Source organism: Vulpes lagopus, chromosome 3, assembly GCF_018345385.1.
Source record: "Vulpes lagopus strain Blue_001 chromosome 3, ASM1834538v1, whole genome shotgun sequence".
In the NCBI taxonomy this organism is placed as follows: Eukaryota; Metazoa; Chordata; class Mammalia; order Carnivora; family Canidae; genus Vulpes; species Vulpes lagopus.
Window position 1 is genome coordinate 112,395,702 of NC_054826.1, and position 22,086 is coordinate 112,417,787.

Genomic DNA, 22,086 nt, shown 5'->3' on the forward strand with positions numbered 1-22,086 from the left:
GATAAAGGCCATGGGGTCAGCCCTGGCTTTAAATCTCAACTTTGCCACTTTCTTGCTGTGTGTCTCTGGGCAGCTACAAGGCTCCACATCCTCATTCATAAGCTGGGAGTGGTGCGTGCTTTATAGCCGTGATGTTGTTGGGCTTGTAGCAAACAAGGTATAAGCGACGAGGATGGTGCCTGCATAGTCAGTGCTCAACCAAAGGCAGGTGTTACCGTTATATGAGAGATTGGGATTCAAACCCAGGTCCTGTGCCTCACCACTTTCCAAACCTTGTCTGACGTATGTCCATCATTCTATTCCCAAAGACCAGCCCCTCCTCTCCCACCAGCAGGGCCACAGGGCTGATAGCCCCAGGTCCAGCTGGCTGCTCTTGTCCTGCTGAGAGCATAGTTTACCACACAAGAGTTATACGTTGAATTGTGTACCTCCTCCACCCCCACCCCCCAAATTCATATGTTGGAATCCTAACCCCCAGGACTTCAGAGTATGACCTTGGAAATAGGGTCATTGCAGATGTGATTAAAGATAAGGTAATAGAGAGTAGGGCTCGTCCAATATGACCAGTGTCCTTATGAAAGCGGGGAAATTTGGATGCAGACATGCATACAGGAAGAGCATCACGTGGAGGTTGGAGTGATGCGTCCACAAGCCAACGAACTACAAGGAGCCAGGAGAGAGGCCTGTCACAGATCTTCCCGAGTGCCTTTGGAGGGAGCTGGTGATACCTTGATCTCAGACTTCTGGCCTCCTGAACTGGAGATAATCCATTGCTGTTGTTTCAACCACTCGGTTTGTGGTACTTTGTTATGACAACACCAGCAAAGCAATACAAACACCACAGAATATTTTCTCTCAGTCTGTGGTGGTGACGTGGCAGGGCAGCTACCCAAGGCAGTGACCAGACTGAGAGCCACAAAGGCAGGGGCTGTGCTCACTGCTGCCTCCCTGGGCCCAGCATGGAGTCTGGCCAAAGCCAGTGTATGTCAAGCCTTAGTGAACTGTGGGTTGTTTTTTTGTTTTTGTTTTTTAAATTGATGAATTTTTACTACCTAGATGAAGATCTAGAACACTTCCAGCACCCCAGATGTCCCCAGTATGCCTCTCACCACAGGGTAACCACTCTCCTGACTTCTATTGCCAACAAGAATTTTTGCATATTCTTGAACATAATGTAAATGGAATTACACTATGTACTCTTCTCTTGCCTGACATTGTTCATAATATCAATGCATCTTGTTGAATGTAGTTGTAGCTCATTTTTTAAATTGATGTGTAGAAATGTACACTATACAAATGGAACAAACTGTATTTGTCCATTCTACCATGGGTGAACATTTAGGTTGTTTCCAGTTTTTGGATCTTATGGATAAAGCTGCTATAAACATTCTCCTATGTGTCTTTAAAAAAAATATTTTATTTATTTGACAGAGAGAGAGAGCACAAGCAGGGGGAATGGCAGAGAAGCAGATCCTCCACTGAGCAGAGAGCCTGGCACGGGGCTTTATCCCAGGACCCTGGGATCATGACCTGAGCCAAAGGCAGATGCTTAATTGGGTGAGCCACCCAGGCGCCCCTCCTATATGTCTTTTATGGAACATATACACTTTTTCTCTTGGAGTGGAATTGCTGGATCATAGAACAAGCATATATGTTCTCTCAGCAAAAGTTGTTACACAGTTTTACAAAGTGGTTGAACCAATTTACACCACCCTATGGCCTCCCCAGCAGGGCAGGAGGAGAGTTCTAGTTGCTCCATTTCTTGATTGTAGGTCTTTTTACCTTTTTTTTTTTTTTTAAATTTTATTTTATTTATGATAGTCACAGAGAGAGAGAGAGAGGCAGAGACACAGGCAGAGGGAGGAGAAGCAGGCTCCATGCACCGGGAGCCCGACATGGGATTCGATCCCGGGTCTCCAGGATCGTGCCCTGGGCCAAAGGCAGGCGCCAAACCGCTGCGCCACCCAGGGATCCCTCTTTTTACCTTTTTATAGGTCTTTTTACCTTTTGCCATTCTGGTGGGTGTGCAGTGGTATATCACTGTGGTTCTCATTTGCATTTCACTGATGGGCAAGGCTTTGAGTACTTTTTCATATACCGGTTGTCCATTTGTACCTGTTTGAGTGTTTTGTCATTTAATAAAATTAGGATGGTCATCTTTTTCTGGTTTTTAAATATTTTATTTATTTATGAGACGCAGAGAGAGGCAGAAACATAGGCAGAGGGAGAAGCAGGGTCCCTGTGGCGAGCCTTATGTGGGACTCGATCCAAGGACCCTGGGATGACTCCCCGAGCCGAAGGCAGGTGTTCAACCACTGCACCACCCGGGTGCCCCTGCGTATGAGTTTCTATTTTTTGTAATTAAAAGATATTTTATTTATTTATTCATGAGAGACACAGAAAGAGAGAGGCAGAGACGCAGGCTGAGAGAGAAGCAGGCTCCCTCCGGGGAGCCCGATGTGGGACTTGATCCCAGAACTCCAGGATTATGCCCTGAGCTGAAGGCATACACTCAACTGCTGAGACACCCAGGTGTCCCTGCATCTGAGTTTTTAAATAAAGTTTTATATCACCAAAAATTGACACACACACACACACACACACACACACACACACACAAACCAGTCATCACTTCAGCTTAAAAGTCATTTTGCTCTTATTTAATTAAGTACCAGCAATTTTTTGTCTCAGGATATGACCCCAGACCACATAATGCATGACATATTCATTTTGTATGTACACAGTAGGGCTGGGGCCCAGCCTGATTTGCACCTGCTTGAGCAGAGCACTCTCTCTGGACTTGGCTCCAGAGCAAACTTTAATTCTGTTTGGTTGAACAGGCAGGTGGTAAGCCCACTTGTTTCTTCTCCCAAGATGGGCTGACAGTGAATCTTTATCACTGAAGGGTGATGGGAAGCACTGAGTGAGGGGACTAGGGTAGAAATAATATCCTCTGGTTGGTTTCCAGAGCTGGGCTCCCACAACTGAGCTGGGTGCTCCCAGTTTACTGCAATCTGCCCTGTGGCAGGTTCTGGGGACCTAGAGATGGTTAGGACACCAGCTTAATTTCTGGGTAGAGCTCACAGTCAAGGAGAAGAGTTGGCAGGGAAGCAAGGAAGCATGACATGGGGTACTAGGCATAATAAATGCTAGGTGTTGCTGCTATGAAAAGGGATGTTTGGCCAGGATACAGTGGGAGGAAGGCTGGAGGCTCCCAGCTCTCAGCAGGTCTCAGAAATATCTTCACAGTGGAGCTGATGTCATTTGAGCTGTGCCTTGATTGAGGAGCAGAAGCCATCAGGCAGAGGGTGGTAAGAAGGAGGTTCCAGGCAGGCCTCAGTGCAGGGCTTCCCAGTGAGTGACAGTTTTGTGGCTGGAGTGTAGGATATGTTGGGAGACAGGGAAGGAACATTAGGGTAGACCGAAGATGCCAGAGCCTTCCCTCCCTCAGCATCCAGAGAGCCTTGGTGCCTGTGATCCTGTTTCTTGGGAGGAACTCTGGGTTACAGCTTTCTCAGGGCCAATGTGTGCAAAGTGAATGATTATTTGTGAGGTGGCCTTTCTGTTTAGAGGAATCACTCTGGTCCCTCCCTATAGTTACAGCTGTCCATGAAACAGAGCCTGTTGTCAGCCAGGCTTGGATACTTACAAGATGAAGAGCTTCTCCTCTCCTCTTACCTGAGAACACATCTCTAAAAAAGAGTGACATTTGGTTCTGTATTGTTTTTCTTCTGGAGTTGGGACCTAGTGGACAGGAGATGAAATAAGATGATCCCCCATAATGCCCAGATTTCTGGGCCTGGTGGGGAGAAGCAGGGCAGGAGCTCGGGATGGAAGGCTGCCATGATCAGGATGGACTTGGTCTTAAGGAGGCCCAGGATCTGGGCAGGCTGGAGCCACGAGGCAGGTGGGAGGGGCTGCTCAAAGGGTATACCTGAAGGACTGGGCCTTCCAGAGGAAGCTTCTGGCCTTGGTGATCTCCTGGGCCAATCTCCTTAAGTCATCTCCTTCAAACAGTGGCAACGTGGAATCCTTGGAAAGGGGAAACAAACATGAAGTTAGATCCATCAAATGACTGGATGTAACCTGAACATCCAAAGTCTCAGCAGAAAAATTTTAGAGTTAATCAAATGCAGCCTCTCACCCAGGGCAGGAAATCTGTGGGCCTTGGTTTGCATCCTTCCAGGCACAAGGAGCTCACCACCTGACAAGGCAGTCATTCTGCAAATGGGACACTTTAAGATGAGGCACCTGAGAGTCTGTGTCGGGGTGGGTGGGCAGTGGCAAACCGAGATGGCCACCGAGCTTCCCTGAAGTCTGTCCCTCTCTTCCCAGCAGAAGTGGGACATGCTCCTTATCTCACTGTTAGGCAGCAAAATCTATTCCGCCCTTTCTCCATTGCTTCTATTTTTCCCCCCATTGCTTCTAGTAAAACCAAGCTTCACAGACATGTTTTTCTCGTATGTCAACCCGTGGAATTCCAGAGGCTCGTGTTAAAAACACAAGTTCTCACAATCAGCAAGAGAATGTAGGAAAGAGATGAAGCTGCCTCCACTCCTTGGCAGCAGGAGCAGAATGATCCCATTCTGCATCCAGACACGATTTAAAGAATCTGATCTGAAGAGGTATTAAACTGCGGACCTTTGCAATACTGTCAAATGTATTCTCCTGTGTATAAGGACACAGGTGAGGGGATCCCTGGGTGGCTCAGCGGTTTAGCGCCTGCCTTCGCCCAGGGCGTGATCCTGGAATCCGGGATCGAATCTCACATCGGGCTCCCTGCATGGAGCCTGCTTCTCCCTCTGCCTGTGTCTCTGCCTCTCTCTCTCTGTGTCTCTCGTGAATAAATAAATAAAATCTTAAAAAAAAAAAAAAAAAAAGGACACAGGTTCTTAGTAATTTTCATTACTTCTACTTGTTCTTTTTTTTTTTTTTTTAGATGTTTATTTACTTATTCATGAGAGAGAGAGAGTTGTAGAGACACTGGCAGAGAGAGAAGCAGGCTCCACGCAGGGAGCCCAACACGGGACTCGATCCAGGGTCCCCAAGAATCAGGCCCTGGGCTGAAGGCGGCGCTAAACCGCTGAGCCACTTGGGCTGCCCACTTCTACTTGTTCTGTTCTCTGAACTATTTGTAATATTTGTCCCTAGAAGAGGTACTTGAATAAAGGAGTCATGCAAAGCACTAGACTTCAAAAATTATGCCATGTCCTATAACATGTGCTTTAACCTCCAAAAACAGAAACCTGGAATCTGGTTGTTTGTCTTACTTGATAATTTGTTGTCTTGAAATGTTATAATTGATAGCACCATTTTCCTAAAATGTATAAACATGTGTATAACTTTTCAGTCAGATCAGAAGAGCTTGGTTGGTATTCTTCTCTTACCTGGCCTGTGTGACTTTATCAGATTTACTACTTAAGATCATTTGCATATCTGTGTTTTAATGAATTGAACACTGGGAGACAGAAATATGCACGACTCAAAGGAAATAGGTTAAGAGCTTGGGTGTCTGAGCTCTGGTTTTACCATTTGCTATGTCCTTAGTTGTAGCCCTATCCCTTGCTGAGCCTATTTATTCATCTGTTTAACAGCTATAGTAATGGCTGAGAGGATTGAAAAGTCATCTATAAAAGCAATGGACCTGCACAAAGTAAGCGCTCAATGAATGTGATCTGTTCTATTATTTTTTTAACGTTTTATTTATTTATTTGAGAGAGACAGAGATAGCCACAGAGATAGTGAGAGAGAGCACGAGGGAGAAGCAGGCTCTTGGCTGAGCAGAAGCCCAACATGGGGCTTGATCCCAGGAACCTGGGATCATGACCTGAGCTGAACGCAGGTGCTTAACCAACTGAGCCACCCAGGCACCCCTGTTCTACTAATTTTTTAAAAAAATATTTTTAAAATTTATTTTAGAGAGAGAAGGTGTGTGCCTGGGGAGGGGGGAGAAACAGAGGGGGAGGGAGATGGTGAGGGAGACAATATTAAGCAGATTCCCTGCAGAGTGCAAGGCCCCACTCAGAACTTGAACTGATAACCCTGAGATCATGACCTGAGCTGTAATCAAGAATCAGCCCAATGGACTGAGCCACCCAGATGCCCCTGAACTGTTCTATTGTTAAATAACACCTCCACGCTCTGCTTCTTTCCCACCTTGAGGAGAGCCAGCCGAGAGGAAGAGCCACAGGGAAAGAGAACCCTTTCTAGCCAATACTTGCTATTCTTACAAGAGAAGCAGATGGGGAGAAGCCCACATCTGCTGACAGTATATCGAGACAGTTGAACAGCCTTCACTCTGCAACCTACCCTTTCGTCCATGATGCCCTTGGTCAGCAGGCCATGGATTCTGAGGAGTGTGTCCTCATCAACGGGGCAGTGATAGCGGCCCCCCGTGAGGGCGGCCAGATTTCTCAGGAAGTCACCCGCCGCCCTAGTAGGGAGAACAGAGGTTCTAGGGCCAGGCCCACTGACTGGCTAGGCAAGCTCCCTGCACACCCCCAGCCCATTGGGAGCTCAGGTCTGCTGGGCACTGGGCCTCGGGCGCTGAGGCTCTGTGCCCTTGAGACCATGTCAGCATCGCAAGCCCACACCCTGTCAGCTTAAGGGCCGTGGCGGCCGCATGAAGCAGATTCAGTGCTTTCATGTCGCCACTTAGCATGAAAGCACACGGCCAGCACACGTTCCTTCATTAGACATCTAGCCAGGGTCTGCTCCTGGGTGTTAGGCCTGGCGGGGACACAAGTGTGACCTTTACGGAGCTCGTGGCTTAGATAGAGATCACATATGCACCCAAGTCATCAGAGTTTTGCCAACAACATTGAAGTCTTCTGGAAGGAGTAGAAGCTCTCTGGTCTAACACACGTTCCTCTATGGTGATCATTTCTAAAAAGAACCGTAACAAAGCTACTTTAAACTTTTCCCTCCTCCACATTCACTAACATGCTACAGAGAAAGATCAGGAAGGAGAATGCCCCGTGCGCCCAGGGAATCAGCACCAATCGTTTCCAGGCTGGAGAAAGTCAAGAGAGCGGGTTCTGGGGGGCTGAGTGGGAGGTGGAGAGAGGGCTTTCACTCCGGCCTAACCCTTGCCGGCCCCTTCTTGCTTCCCGCTTACTGATGGGGGCCAGGAGAGGTCAGGGTCTAAGGGGAGGCCTTGGCCCTCACACATGCAGCCACACAGCGCGGCCCACCTGCCTGAGTGGTTCAGGGCAATGGTGTGCATTTTCACATCTCTTGTCTCCGTGAGTCTTTGGACTTCATGCAGAATAAGGCTGCAGCTTGTATTTGGCTTCCCGTCGGTCAGGAGGTACAATCCTTCCACATCGTGAAAAGTGAAGGCTTTCTGAAAGAGGGCGGGCAGGTCGTCTGGCTCAGGGGTCAGTGCTAACAGGGAAGGGTAAAATCCAACTGCCTGCTGTCCCCAGGGAAACTGTGTCTGACTGGATCCCACTGACTTGTCCATTAACAGTGAGAGATGACCAGCCTCTTTCAGCCTACCACAGACCGAGGAGACTGCCAAGGTTTAGGAGAAAGAGCACGGCCCACTTCCTGGCTGGTTAACCCCAGCCAGTCACTTAACCTCTCTGAACCTCTGTGTCTTTACCTATAACATGAGAACCAGAATCCCTTTCTTACTGGGTTGTTGGGAAGATGAAATAAAGCAACAGTTCTTAAATCTAAGAAAGTGCTCTTTGTAATTTGAAAGCCTCACGCAGTATCAGTTTAGGGGGTGATGGTATTTTCTGTTTGGCCAACAGGGTTGGGCTTGGTGGTAGAACTTGCCAGTAATGCCTGCAAGACGGAGGTGCTCCCATGAGCGCGCAGGTGGGTCACCCACTGCATAGCCTCATGACATGCCTCATCGGTGGTATCCACCAGGGTGTCCCGCCAAAGTTGCAGGTCCTCTGCAAAGCTAAGCAGGTTGAAGCTGGGGAAAGAGGAGAGATGGGGGGGGGGGGGGGCAGAGAGGAGGTGAAAGAGAGTGGCTAGAAAATGCCTGGCTGAAGGATCCCCTTGAGGAAGCTTCATGCCGATGAGCTTCAAGCACCTATGGTGAGCGCCTGGGGCCCCCTGGGGAGAAGGAGAAGGTACACATTGGATGCAGACTGAAGTAGATTGATGTCCCACCTCGGCCACTAACAGAGTATGTGATCTCTGGCAGATTACTTAACCTAAGTCTCCTTTTCTGAAAAATAAGAATAATAATGGCAACACCTCCTAGGGGCGCTGTGAGGATGGAAGGAAATCATGCACTCAAAATGCTTGGCCTGCAGAAGGTGCTCAATCAATGTTTACTTATTAATAAGAAGGCAAGGATGGGTCCCAGCCTAGGATCAGAGTCTCCTGCTGTCTCCTAGCGTCAACCTGTCTGGGCAGAAAAAACAACCCCAAACCCCCTCTCTTAAAAAATCAGGTTAGCTGAAATCCACAATTCAAGGCCACCTGGTGGTTCCTTGGCTCTGCTTGCAATGGTCCCTGGGCCTGAGATGGATTTCTAAAGGCTGCTTTACTTCTACAACAGAGTGCAGTGTTTTTTACTACTTATTTTTTTGTTTGTTTGTTTGTTTTTTGTTTTTTACTACTTATTTTTTTTTTTTATTTATTTATTTATGATAGTCACAGAGAGAGAGAGAGAGAGAGGCAGAGACACAGGCAGAGGGAGAAGCGGGCTCCATGCACCGGGAGCCCGATGTGGGACTCGATCCCGGGTCTCCAGGATCGCGCCCTGGGCCAAAGGCAGGCGCCAAACCGCTGCGCCACCCAGGGATCCCTGTTTTTTACTACTTAAATAAGCTTTGCCTCCAGGCCTCGTGAACGGTGAATACAGAAGCCCCCAAAGGGCCCCTTTGATCATCCTGCCCACACCCACTTGCACCCCTGCCTCTCACCTGTCGCAGTGCTTCCGCAGCTGCTCCCAGATCAGCAGAACCAGCTCCGTCTTCACCTGCTGCAGGTAGGGGCCCATGGATCCCGATGTATCCACCAGGATGCACACTTTGCGCTCCAGAATGGTGCCAAACAGTCGGCGGCTCCCTGCTCCGAGGTGGTGGGGGCAGAGGTAGGGAAGGAGTGAGGGGTCGTTCCCTCCCCATTCCCGGGGTGGTTTTCTCACAGCAGCTATCAAATACAAGGTCTACCAAATACACCTGTTGCCTGACTGATCACCAATCAGATGTCAGCCCACTGGGAGATGGCCTTTGTGGCGGTGCTGATGGGGTGTTGGTTGTCCAAGGGCAGAGCCAGTCAGTGGTCGGGGCTTTGGAGGTCAAAGTTTCAGCTGCAGCTTTGCCTGTGATCTATGATCACTTGCACAAGTGGTTAAAATTGCTCTGGCCTTGGGGCGCCTCGGTGGTTCAGTTGGTTAAGTGTCTGCCTTCAACTCAGGTCATGATCTCAGGATCCTGGGATCGAGCCCCGTGTTGGGCTCTCTGCTCAGGGGGGAGTCTGCTTCTCCCTCTCCCTCTGCCCTCTCTCTCTCTCAAATAAATAAAAAATCTTTAAAAAAATCTTTTAAAAATTGCTCTGGCCTTGAGTTTCCTCATTCCTATAGTTGAGCGATGGGTCAGAGTGGTATTTACAGTATTGTTTGGAGCTGGAAAAGATGTTAAAGAGCATGGAGTCTGTCAACTGGTCAACAGAAATCAGTGGAGTCTGGTGCTGTGCCCTCATGGAGTCAGGCAAGGAAGACAGATGTTAGATTTACAGTTATGGCTCTCCGAGGCTCATGACAGAGTGTCATGGGGCACACCATGGGGAGAATCTGAATTCTGTGGGTGAGCTACCACTGCAAGAGGAGCAGGAGCGAGTGGAGGAAAGAAGTGGAGATAAGGAGGGAACAGCCTGGGAAGGCCTGAGCTGGAGGAGGAGAGCATGGTGTGCTCCAGGACAGAGGGAAAGCCCATGTGAGCAATCAGAACCCCTGGGATGGAGAGACCCGTGGGGAAAGGGACAGGAGGTGAAGTTGGTGATGTGCTGAAAGGATTTGGGATTTATCCCAAGGGGAAACAGAGAGGGCCAGTGGCTTGCCAGTGTCACAGAGACTGGCGGTGACCGCAGACTCTCATACCACATCCTCTGATCCACACTTTAGTCAAGGACACCTGCTACCCTACCCTTACGGCTCCACAGGCTAACTATGGAGGAAACCTAGGGGGAAAGCTGAAGGAACAGAAGAGGATGCATAGCATTCTTGATCACCCCTCAGGGACCTCAGCAGAGGCAGTAGTAGAAACAAGGGGAAAACTGCTACAAAACAGATGGGCTGCTTTCCAGGTAGATGGAGCTAGCTGGACCCTCTGCCCAGGAATCTGCCGGGACTCAACTGGGGGTATTCTCTAGCAGTGCTCATGTCAATATGGGGAGTCATCCTGGGGCAGGGAGACGTTCCATGAGGATGGCCCTCCAGGCAGCCCGCTGAGGGACCTCTGACCACAAACAGCTGGCTGATCCATTGTAGGAACCAGACGGTGGAAACATAGTGCAAGTCCCCAAGCCCTGTCGTTTCTACCTCAAATCTCTCGGACTCTTCCTACTTCATCCATCTCCATCATCCCCACCTCTTTGAGCTGGCGTGGTCCTTCACCTGGGCCACTATGATGCTACCTGATTCCACTCCATCCCCTCAGCAACTTATATTCCATGCAGCAACCAGGGGGATTATTGCCGATGCTAACTTGATCACTTTCCCCTTATTTAAAACATTTAGTAACTTCCAACTGCTCTTAGGGTGAAGTTTAGACAAGGCTTCATCTCTCTGGGATGGTCTCACTCTTATTCTCCCTCATTCTCAGCCATATCGGCTTCTTTTTTAGTCTTTGTACTCAGCATTCCCCCACCCCCCCAGCACCTCAGACATGCCTGTCTTTCTTCTCTTGGCCCAGCAACATCTATTCACTTTTCAGATCTTGGCTCAAATATCACCTCCTCAGAGAAGCCCTCCATGATCTTCCTGTCCAGGCCTGTCACTCCTCTTGGAGGCTCTCACTTCACCATGCCCATCTCCTGTCTACACGTCACTGTTGTGACATTAGACTTGTTTGTGAGACTCTTTGGTTAATGTCTGTCTCCTAGACCATATGCTCCTTGAGCTCAGGGACCCTGCTGGGTGTTGCCTCCCACCATCTTCCAGAGCCTAATGAGACAGCAACACATATTTGTTGAATAATGAATGAGTGAATAAATGAAGTAGCCCTGGTTTTTAAAGTGTTGGTGGCTTTTGAAGTATTAGCTGGTGCTGGGGTGAGCACTTGTATGCGAGGTGGGGATTCCACTGGTCATCACACCCTTCCCAGCAACAAATGTGCTTTGGGATTGGACAGAGGCATGTGACCTTTTTGCTCCATGTCAGCCTCTGACCTGATAACTACACCTGGAGCTGGCAACACTGCCCCTCATCCCACCTGAGGTTCTGGGAAGCAGCAGTCATCACTACACACTACACCCCACTGTAGAGTATGGTCTGTTTTACCAGGTTCTACTGCAGAGGATTGGACCTGATGAATTTGCACAGGATCCTGAGGGGCCCGTCTAGGGGCCTCTATAAAAGCCTCCCCCTCTCCTTCCTCCTGTTGTCCCAGGAACCATCCAGGCCCCAAAGCCTCAACACCCCCTGTCCAGCTCTAGCTAGCTCCCTGGTCTCTTGGACTTGATGCTTCTGATCATCTCTCAATCCCCAGCCCACCCTTCCCTAGGATGTGAGCCTGGCTCTCCTGGGCCAGCCCTGCCATTTGCCGGCCCGAAGGAGCCTCAATACTCTTTGTAAGGAAGAACAGGGATTCTGCTTTGCTGGGAGCCCCTCCCATATCCACCTTCATGGACCAGTTCTGTGGGGTCCAATCAATACTGAATTGAACCTCTTGAGAGTGAGCCCCTGAGTCACGTCCAGGAGGGCAAGGGGTGGGAGATGGCCTTGCAGGGTGGGCCTGGACAGGCCTGGTTTCTCTCTGGTGCCCTTTGGCCTACACTCTACCTCCCTGACATCCAGCACCTTGCCTGACCTTGGAATCCAGAAAATCATGTTGTACCTGGATGGCCCTCCTGGTCTCACCCCTGATCTGATGGTTTGTGCACCTGGCCTGGGAAGGGCTGGCCCTGGTCCCTGGGGTTGACCCTGCACTTCCCCTCATGCCCTTCCTGCACTCCAGGACAGCAGGAAGGCTCACCAGACAACAGCCACTGCAGCCTCTGGACATAGCGCTTCATCACCTTCTCCAGGCACGTGATGTATACTTCAATTTCCCTGGGCGTCCACTGGATATGTCTCACTATCCCCTGGATGAAGGCAAATTTCCCCGCATCAGCTATGTCTTTAGATCCCCATCACTCCCATAAATGGTTCAATTGGTTGTGGTTAATAGTTTCCAAAACATCTATTAGGCATATATATATTTGCTTACAGGCTTTTTTCTTTTATCAAACTATTAGATTTATGGTTCTAGAGGAGTAGGGGAATTGGGATGATGGTTTTGTGGCAAATGTGGTCACTGAAATAATAAAAAACGTAGCATCTCTAAATTTTAAATTAGAAAACCCTTAATAGTAGGATGGGAAGTCCATAAATGTCAAACTAAAAGATGACCATAGAGAAGGGGACAGAATGATAAAACTCCCATAAAAATCCTTCTGGTGAATAATTTTGAGTTTTGTAGCTACTTTTGACTTTCTAGTTTCTCCTAACGCGATAATGTCATATAAAATGGAAAGAATAGAAAACAGGGTCTTCTAAACACACACACACAGACATACACACTCACACACACCATGATTTGTTGCTCACTTGTACTAAATTTCCTTGTTCTAGTGTTAAAGCAATGAAAAAAAATTACCCCCAAACTAGAAACTAGAGAACACAGTAACCTCCCCTGGGGGGCAGGGGAGAAGGGAAGCCGGCTATCCTAATAGAACCATCAGCAGCACTGGGGGTACAGAATTCTGGTGAGTTCTTCAGCCACAGCCTATTCTCAGCAACTTTCTTTCTTTCTTTTTAAAATATTTTATTTATTTATTCATGAGAGACACAGAGAGGCAGAGACATAGGCAGAGGGAGAAGCAGGTTCTCTGTGGGAAGCCTGATATGGGACTCGATCGCAGGATCCCAGGATCACGACCTGAGCTGAAGGCAGACACTCAGCCACTCGGCCACCCAGGCGTCCCTCTCAGCAATGTTTCTAATTCTCACACCATGTAGCCCATCTAGCTCTGGGGGGTGGTATTGGGCCCTCCACGGGTTGACTTTTCTTCCAACGGGATCTGTATTTCCTTATGTGCCGAGAGCAATCCCACATTTGGGTGGAAGCAGGAAGAGAAGCCATGGCAGAGACGTGCACATGGAGTTCTCCCCAGCACACTTGTGCCATTTGTGGCTGATCACAGACTGGGGGTGGCAGGAAGAGAAGAGCAATGAAACCCACAACTTACGTTAATTTCTATGCTGGGCAGGATGGCGCAGTGTTTGGCTGACGCCAGCCCCTGGACTGATTTTTGATGGGCGCAGCTGGGACCCATGTATCTGGAGATTTCCATCTTCAGTTTTTTTAGTCCGTAATTCGCTACCCACTGGAGAAGAGAGGAAAGAACTATTATCTTGGGTAACATAGGCTTAATTGAATGATGGTCTGACTCATCTATTGAACCTTATGTTTGAAATCTGTCTCATATTGGAAATGTGGGGTTTCTCCGTCCTCATTGAGCATCCGTTGCCTGTGGATTCTTTCCCCTGTGCTGGGGAGAGATGCATAAGAAATATGGGCAACGGGGGAACACAATTTATTTATTTTTTTTTTAATTTTTATTTATTTATGATAGTCACAGAGAGAGAGAGAGAGAGGCAGAGACACAGGCAGAGGGAGAAGCAGGCTCCATGCACCAGGAGCCTGATGTGGGATTCGATCCCGGGTCTCCAGGATCGCGCCCTGGGCCAAAGACAAGCGCCAAACCGCTGCGCCACCCAGGGATCCCGGGAACACAATTTATTGAGCATCTGCTACTTTCTAGTCTGGTGGACACTGTTAGTTCCCCAATTCCATTTCAACTCTCTCCCACAAAATTTGAGTGGAAAGCTATGATTGGTCTGAAGTTCAGCCTAAGCCAATTTGGAGAATCTCAACCTCCCTGTCACAGTGAGAGAGATAAGAATGGGCAGGTTCACGGCAATTACAAGCATGGCTCCGGGATCAGCCCAATCAGACCCAAGCTCAGACTTTTACTGAATGGTTGTGGGAAGAAAGATGTTCTACTTTCAGGATATGAACAAGAAGGGGAATTTCTGCCGCTTGCAACCAAAAGATTGACACCACTAAGTGATTTACACAAAATACACTTCAACTAGCATCAGTCCTATTAGGTAGGAACATCTGTCTTCATTTTTACAAATGAGGACCCCGAGATTCTGTGACTAGCTGGATGATTTGCCCAGCAAGGAAGTGGCAGGCCCAGGTTTCAAACATAGGTCTACTTAACTCCTCCTCCCCATTTGCCAATTAAGCAGTTATCATAAGCAGCTTTGTCCCCGCTTCCTTTCTTTAAAAAAATGAATTTATCTTTTATTGGTGTTCAATTTGCCAACATATAGAATAACACCCAGTGCTCATCCCATCAGGTGCCCCCCTCAGTGCCCATCACCCAGTCACCCCCACTCCCTGCCCACCTCCCTTTCTACCACCCCTAGTTCGTTTCCCAGAGTTAGGAGTCTCTCATGTTCTGTCTCCCTCTCTGATATTTCCCACTCATTTTTTCTCCTTTCCCCTTTATTCCCTTTCACTATTTTTTATATTCCCCAAATGAATGAGACCATATAATGTTTGTCCTTCTCCGATTGACTTATTTCACTCAGCATAATACCCTCCAGGTCTATCCACGTCAAAGCAAATTTTGTCCCCACTTCCAACGATGCCCATCTTCCTAAAAGTGGAAGGTTGGTAGAAGGAATTATTGCTTGGGGGGCATGTGCTGGTGCTAAGAAATTCATACCTCTTGGCTTGAGCAAATTGTATCCTTCCTTGGCAACTGTATAGAAGAATTAACCCTTCGTATGCCCCTTCCTTGAGGGTACTTCTTGTATACAGAACCTAGGAGAAACAGAGTGAGGTTACTTTTTACACCTCTCATTCCTCCACCCCTCCCTTCCCCCTTGGGTTTCCTTTTGCATGTTAACTTCTCTGTGAATCAAATCAGCCAGGGGTGTGTGGGTGGCTCAGTCAGTTAAGCACCTGTCTTCTGTTCGTGATCTTGGGGGTATTGGGATCGAGCCCTTCATCAGGCTACCTGCTCAGTGGGGAGCCTGCTTCTCCCTCTCCCTCTCCCCCCACCCTGCTTGTGCTCTCTCTCTGTGTCAATAAATAAAATCTTAAAAAAAATCAGCTTTTAAAAAAATTTGCTGAAGGGCAGAAGGAAGGCTTTTAGGTGGATCAGGGGAAGCAGGCTCAACCTCCCCATCTCCGCACCTCAGAGAATCCTTGCTGGGATTTGTACCATTTCACAGTCATCAATGGTGGGGTGCTCATCTCCACTTCCTTCCCCATTTTTCAATCAGACTCAGCGGAGAACGCTGCCTCTGATGGATGGAGGATGAGTGGTGTCAAGAATTTGCAGGTCCGTTTCCCTGGGTTGGGAGACCTGAGTGGTTTGAGGTTAGGCCTGCTCTGGAGGTATAGCTGCCCATGTCCTGGGACAGTCAGAGGGGGTCTCCCTACCTTGGGGCCTGCTGACCTTACAGTTCCCCAGGGGCAGGGGGGCTGTTCAGACATTTGTGTAGTTTTCAACTCACCCACATTATTCCTTGTCTCTGTATAAAACAGTGAGAGAGATGTCTCTGCTTCCCTCCACCTGGTCTTCCTCCTCTGTTGTGCGGTCCCTCCTTTCACTGGCTGGGCTGCAGCTAGGGGACAATTGGCCTGTTGGCTGGAGCGACCTTGAGGGTGTCATGTGGTGACACTGTCCAGCTTGCCTTAGAGACTTGTCAATTTCAGCTATGTTGCACCCTGAAATAGAGCTCCAAGATGGCTTTGAGGTCCTTTGGGACTATCCCAAGTCTTCTGGCCTCCCCTGGATCAGCCATAGCTAGAGCTGCTTGTTACCAAGTACTGATGTATACCAGGAGAGGTGATAAGAGCTTTCTGTACCCTGTCTCATCTTATCCTCATGGTGCCCCCATTTACAGGGGGTATGGGGGTCTCCGAGTCAGCAAGGATCCCACCCAGGTCTCGCTCACTCCACAACTCTGCTCTGAACCATTCTGCTATGTCCTTGCCATTAGAAATAAGATACATGGTCTTGGTTCTATAAACTGAATACTTTAATAAAAATACTTGATGCTCTATCACGACCCGCTGGCACTGGTCATTAGCCCGTCTGGGCCTAAATTTCTTTATTAGTAAAACGGGGAACAAATAGATTACCTGTCACACAGGATTGATTGTTGTAAGCTTTAAATGGGACAATCTTAGCAGAAGGGCTGGCATGTGATCAAGACTCATGCTCATCAATCATTTTAGTTACTATCATAATTAATTCACATCCCACCCATGCCCGCCACCCTCTACGCATGAGCCTGAGCGCAGCCATGCCTTACCTTGTGGGACGCCTGCTTTGCCACTGAGTGGCCGCCTTGTCAGAACTTGCAAGGGGGATCTCTTCTCTCTGTCAGGGTCCTCTTTAAGGCTCTAGAAAACAGGCAGTCTGTCCCATCAGTGACCTGTTCTCCTTGGCAGGCCCAGACCGTGCGTAGCTCACTCCCATCCCAGGGGCTGCATTTCCAGGAAGTCTTGTCCACACAGGCACTGCCCTCATTCAAAGAACTCCATGAGGTTGTAGGAGCCAGCCCAGGGGCATCATCACCTTCCCTTGCCTTCCCAAACTCTGGGATGAAACCCCAGGCTCAATCTGTCCATTAGGAATCTGTACAGGGAGGGGTCAATGGGAACAAAATCTTTGGACATGTTTGCCCCATCTCCTGCTGCAGACTCAGAGGAGACAGTGGGTTTAGGTAAAAAAGTGTATGCATGTGTGTATGTGCATGTGTGTGTACATTTCATAATAGAGAGAGAGGGCATGCTAGGACAGCCGTGGGATTTGCCAGAACTTTCTTCAGTTACCTGCCCTGCTTCCTACTGGACTGGAATTTCTGGGCTTCCAGCGTGATAGGTAAGTTCTGTGCTGTATCGGGAGGAGTTCTTCCTTACTGGGAGAACTGGGCACAAGGGGAAAGTGACAACACCTGAACAAAACTACCTGGGTGAGCTGTTGTGGAAAAGGTCTGGTTGCCGCTACCCCAGGGAGCCTCCAGCCCTGGTTCTGGGAGGCTCTTTGGAGGCCTGGGCACAACCTAAGCCTCTTCATGCTGAATTAGCTCAGGAAGCACTGGAGGCCCAAGAGGCAGCCTCTGAGACTCTCGGGTTTCATCCCAGAATTTGCCTCTGGGCTGGCTCGTGGAACCTGGTGGAGTTCTTCGAATGAGGGCAGAGCCTGTGTGGATAGAAACTTCTGGAAGTGCAGCCCCCAGGATGGGAGTAAGCTACACAGGGTCCAGATGGATTCCCTCATTCTGCAAACGCACTGTGTTTACAAGGATCTGTCAGTCAGTGAAACGCTGAAGGGCTCCAGATGCTTCCTGTCTGCTCAAAAGCACTGGAGCCTGGGGTCCTTTGAGGGCCCTCTGATTTCTGCAGTGGGGTGCCTATTTTATGCAGGGCAGATTTGACAGGCTGTGACAGAGATAAGGCCCGAGAAGGCACAGGTCACCCCCAGGGTCCTGTGGGCCCCCACCAAGCCTTGGGCATCAGTAGCTGCAGTAGCAGGAGCCCATTACATACCCTAATACCCTAGCTCCTTTGCCCCCGAGAGACCCTCCAGGACAAGCCCTCCTGCCTTATAGCCATCAGATGTCACGGTGGGGACCAATTCCAAGGAATCCTTAGTACCTGGCTGAGATAACCAGGCAGTCAAAGGTGGGTGGACAGGAGGCCAGGGATGCCCCCAGAGCTAATAAGCAGGTCCCCCAGAGGAGTTCTTCCCCTGGGAGGCCAGGGCTGGAGGTACCCTTGGGACACTCACCACAGAGTACCCTGCCCCCACCCCTGCTGGCTCTGGCATTTCAAGATCTAGGAAAGACCAGGAGACAAGGTGGCAGCAAAGTCCTCTGTGTGTTATTAGGGAGGGGAGTCAAACCATTCTGGCCACCGAGGGAGCTGTGGGTTTGGAAGAAAAGAGTTTCTTGGGCTGACTTCTTTGCTTGAATATCTTTGGCTTTGCTTTCAGGAGGACTGCACTCTCTAATTCTTTTCCAGATTGGTTCTTCAGGGAGGACACCAGCAAGGCACACTGCAATGGGGATTGGGAGCGTTAGCAGCACCCCAGCCATGGCGTGCCTCCAAGCAGGGAACACACACACACACACACACACACACACACACAAACACACATGCACACCAGGAGGGGCCACTGGGGCCTCTGGACTCCTCTTCCTGTCCTTAGAATGCCACTTGGGACTGAGAACACTGTGGATCAATCTTATTAATAATAAGCCCGATGCATTATTGGGATGCCTCAGGCACTGAGCTGCTTAATGCCCGCGGGTCTCGAACCCTCTTGCCAACAAGGCAAGCCAACTATGCTTTTAGGGAAAGTGCTATCTTATCCCCGTTTTGCAGGGGAGGAACCCAAAGCTCCATGAGTTTAAGGGATGTGACCAAGGCCACTCGTATGTGGAGGACCTTCAATTCAAACCTGGGTGGGTCTGGTTCCAAAGCCAGTGCTTTCCATATGTGGATCTAGCGTTAACATATGCCTGTCAGCTCACCATGTACCCAGGGCGGATGCTAGCAGAATAGTGATATAATACTTGGTTCCTTTTGCCAACACATTTCTCAACTGCCTGAAAGCTTCTCCAGTAATTCTCAAAGCATGAAGACACCATTTGTTTTTTTGTTTGTTTGTTTTTTTTTTAAATTTTTATTTATTTATGATAGTCACAGAGAGAGAGAGAGGCAGAGACACAGGCAGAGGGAGAAGCAGGCTCCATGCACCGGGAGCCTGATGTGGGACTCGATCCGGGGTCTCCAGGATCGTGCCCTGGGCCAAAGGCAGGCGCCAAACCGCTGTGCCACCCAGGGATCCCTGAAGACACCATTTGAATGTAAATAACATCCTAGGAAGGGTGGGTTCAACCATTATTGCCACTAACACTTGGCAAATGTTGGGAGGAGGGAACAGCCTAATGTGCATTCGAGAAGGCAGAAACAAAGCACCAAAGAGGTGTCCCTGCAGGGAGAGCAGCTAAGGCATGGTTAGGGAAGCCACGGACGTGCCCACCCAATGGACACGGAGGAAGGAACACAAAGCTGTGGCCCTGCCCTTCCAGGAGCTCACAACATTGTCAGGAAGATGTTGCCCTGCCAATGGCTGCAAAGAAAATGTGAGTCAGGCTGAGTCTCCTTCATGGGGTATTCCTCCCTCCCCACTTTGACTATGACTCCCTTCATGCTGTTTGTCTACCCTGATGGCTTGAACTGCTCTACATCTACCTCCAGCCCTTATCATTCTTCCTTGTTTGAAGTACCCCCATTTGTCAGCTCATGAGCCCCACAAACTCACCTTTGTCCTAGGCCTGCCCTCCCACATTCTCTATAGGATTCTCTCCTGTTTTCTCTCTCTTGGTAAATGGCACCGCTGTCTACCAGGTTCCCCAGCAAGGAACTCGGAAGTTACCCTGGGATTCTTCTTCCTTACCCTATACATTCAATCACCATAAATTTGGTCAATTCTTCCTTAAATGTTTTCATGTCCATTCCCTTATCCCTGTTCTTATTGCTTATAGGAAACTCCCATGCTTCATCCAAAGCCTTGGGTGTCTGTGGAGCAGGACACAGGGAAGCTGATATGGGGTGAGTCGTGTCCCCCCAAAAGATATGTGGAAGTCCAAACCCCCTCTCCCCCCATATATGTGGTATATGTGAATGTGATATTCCTTGGAAATAGAGTCTTTGTAGATATAATTAAGGTGTAAGTTAATGAGGACATACTGGAGAAGGGTGTGCCCTCAATACAATAGGACTGGCATCCATGCAGGGAAAGAGATGCACACACAGCAGGAGGGGAGCCATGAGAAGATGGAGGCAGAGCTGGGAGCTATGTTGCCACAGCCAAGTAATGCCAAGGATTGCTAGTGACAAGGACTCTGTCCTTGACTAAACTTTTTTTTTTTTTTAGAGCTTTTATTTATTTACTCATGAGAGACAGAGAGAGAGAGAGAGAGAGGCAGAGACATAGGCAGAGGGAAAAGTAGGCTCCATGCAGGGAGTCCGAAGTGGGACTTGATCCTGGGACCCCAGGATCATGCCCTGGGCCAAAGGTAGACGCTCAACCGCTGAGCCACCCAGGGGACTAAACTTTTGTTGGGCTCCTCTGAGTACTCTTCTTGACTCAGTTTTGACTTTGGCCTATTAAACCCAGTTTTAGTGAAGAATCCTGTTTAAGCTTGTTTTGTAAGAATCTCCCTACCCTTAATATTTAATCAAGTTCCTCTCAGCAAATTTCTATCCACTGACCCTTTCGCTGTATTGGCTATATATCTTGGCTGCTACCTTGGCTGTAGATTCAGAGCTGAGTTCAATCTCTGTGCTCTACTGTAGTAGTTTTGGATAAAATCTTCCTTGCCATTTTTAAAAAAATATTTTATTTATTCATGAGAGAGAGAGAGAGAGAGAGAGAGAGAGAGAGAGAGAGAGGCAGACACACAGGCAGAGGGATAAGCAGGCTCCATGTAGGGAGCCCGATGTGGGATTCGAACCCGGGTCTCCAGGATCACACCCTGGGCTAAAGGCGGCACTAAACTGCTGAGCCACCTGGGCTGTCCCTTCCTTGCCATTTTTAACAAGCATCCAGTGCAATTTTTAAAAACACCAACCAGCACCAGAAGCTAGGAAGGGGTAAGGAGGGACTCTACCCAGAGCCCTCAGAAGGAGCATGGCCTCTCTGAGACCTTGAATTCAGAATTCCAGCCTCTGAAACTAAAAGGATAAATGTCTGATGCTTTAAGCCACCTGGTTTGTGGTACTTCACATATCAGCCCCAAGTCACTACAACAAAAGTGTGGTCATTCGCCCCACACCTAAGCCATACCTTCTGCGAGTAGTTGAGCGCTTTTTCCATCTCAGACATGATGGCGTTAATGTCATCGCTTTCGTAAATACCTAGACACAAAGCACATTGTGAGCATGGAGAAGGGGTGTAGATCCTGGCAAGTGTCCATATTTGTACACACCAGGGCTGTGTGAAGGTGCCCTGAGCCTGAAGGTCAGGGAGGGATCCCAGTGGGCTGAGCTGACTAGCCCCCACGCCTACGCCATCCAGTGGTGAAGGGGATGGGCAGGTATGGTGAGGCTCTCAGCAGGAGGGCTGGCCCTGGGACCTAGCACCCTGCACCCAACCAACTGCTCTCACCCAGAGGAAGGGTAGGTTAGGTAGGAGCAATGGTCCTGATATTCTGGTGAATAATAAGACCCACCTTGGGATGGGTGTAATGTAATGTGTCTGTAATGAATATTGGTGACTTATTTGAGAGGGTTTGGAGTGTAATGACTAAGAAGACAGCCTATGAAGTTGCTCTCCTGGTTCTACCACTTTTTACTTCTGGGCTTTTGGGCTCTATGTCCCAGCTTTCCCATCTGTAGAATGGGGATAATAGTAACCCACTTCATAGGGTTATTGTGAGGAATGAATAATAATATATGTAAAATATTTGGAACCATGTCTGGCAGTATAATAACTGTTATAGAAGCATGTGCTATTATTAGTAATAATCACTAATAATAACAAATGTATATGTCCAGTACTTTTCACAGGATGTGGGAAACGGCCCCAGAGTTCCAGCCCCAGCTATGCTACTAACCATGTAACCATAGGTAATGCATGTCCCTGAGAGTCATTTCTTCATTTGTATATTGGAGAGGGTGGAATGTACTAGTGTGTCCTGAGCCTCAATCACTCCTGTATCCCTGTCATGATTTCCCCTTATCTTCATACCACCCAAACCATTGTCTCCTTAATATACATTTTATCAGGGGCACCTGGGTGGCTTAGTGGTTGAGC

At 48.8% G+C, this 22,086-nt stretch overlaps 1 protein-coding gene across 3 annotated transcripts in view; it reads right to left on the reverse strand.

Annotated features, from left to right (window-relative positions):
- Nucleotides 1-2,632: 2,632 nt before the first annotated feature.
- The window catches only part of VWA3A (von Willebrand factor A domain containing 3A), a 60,359-nt gene continuing 40,905 nt past the window's right edge, over nucleotides 2,633-22,086 (reverse strand). For all 3 annotated transcript variants that reach the window (XM_041747241.1, XM_041747242.1, XM_041747240.1), the window contains 14 exons: nucleotides 21,118-21,188; nucleotides 18,166-18,318; nucleotides 16,571-16,661; nucleotides 15,767-15,877; nucleotides 14,971-15,068; nucleotides 13,420-13,557; nucleotides 12,165-12,273; nucleotides 8,892-9,036; nucleotides 7,786-7,930; nucleotides 7,194-7,345; nucleotides 6,310-6,433; nucleotides 3,935-4,032; nucleotides 3,679-3,744; nucleotides 2,633-3,373 (listed from right to left, as the gene is read on the reverse strand). In XM_041747241.1, coding sequence (XP_041603175.1) covers nucleotides 3,693-3,744; nucleotides 3,935-4,032; nucleotides 6,310-6,433; nucleotides 7,194-7,345; nucleotides 7,786-7,930; nucleotides 8,892-9,036; nucleotides 12,165-12,273; nucleotides 13,420-13,557; nucleotides 14,971-15,068; nucleotides 15,767-15,877; nucleotides 16,571-16,661; nucleotides 18,166-18,318; nucleotides 21,118-21,188 — 1,487 coding nt within the window. In that variant the 3' untranslated portion in view covers nucleotides 2,633-3,373; nucleotides 3,679-3,692. The remainder of the gene's footprint in view (nucleotides 3,374-3,678; nucleotides 3,745-3,934; nucleotides 4,033-6,309; nucleotides 6,434-7,193; nucleotides 7,346-7,785; nucleotides 7,931-8,891; nucleotides 9,037-12,164; nucleotides 12,274-13,419; nucleotides 13,558-14,970; nucleotides 15,069-15,766; nucleotides 15,878-16,570; nucleotides 16,662-18,165; nucleotides 18,319-21,117; nucleotides 21,189-22,086) is intronic.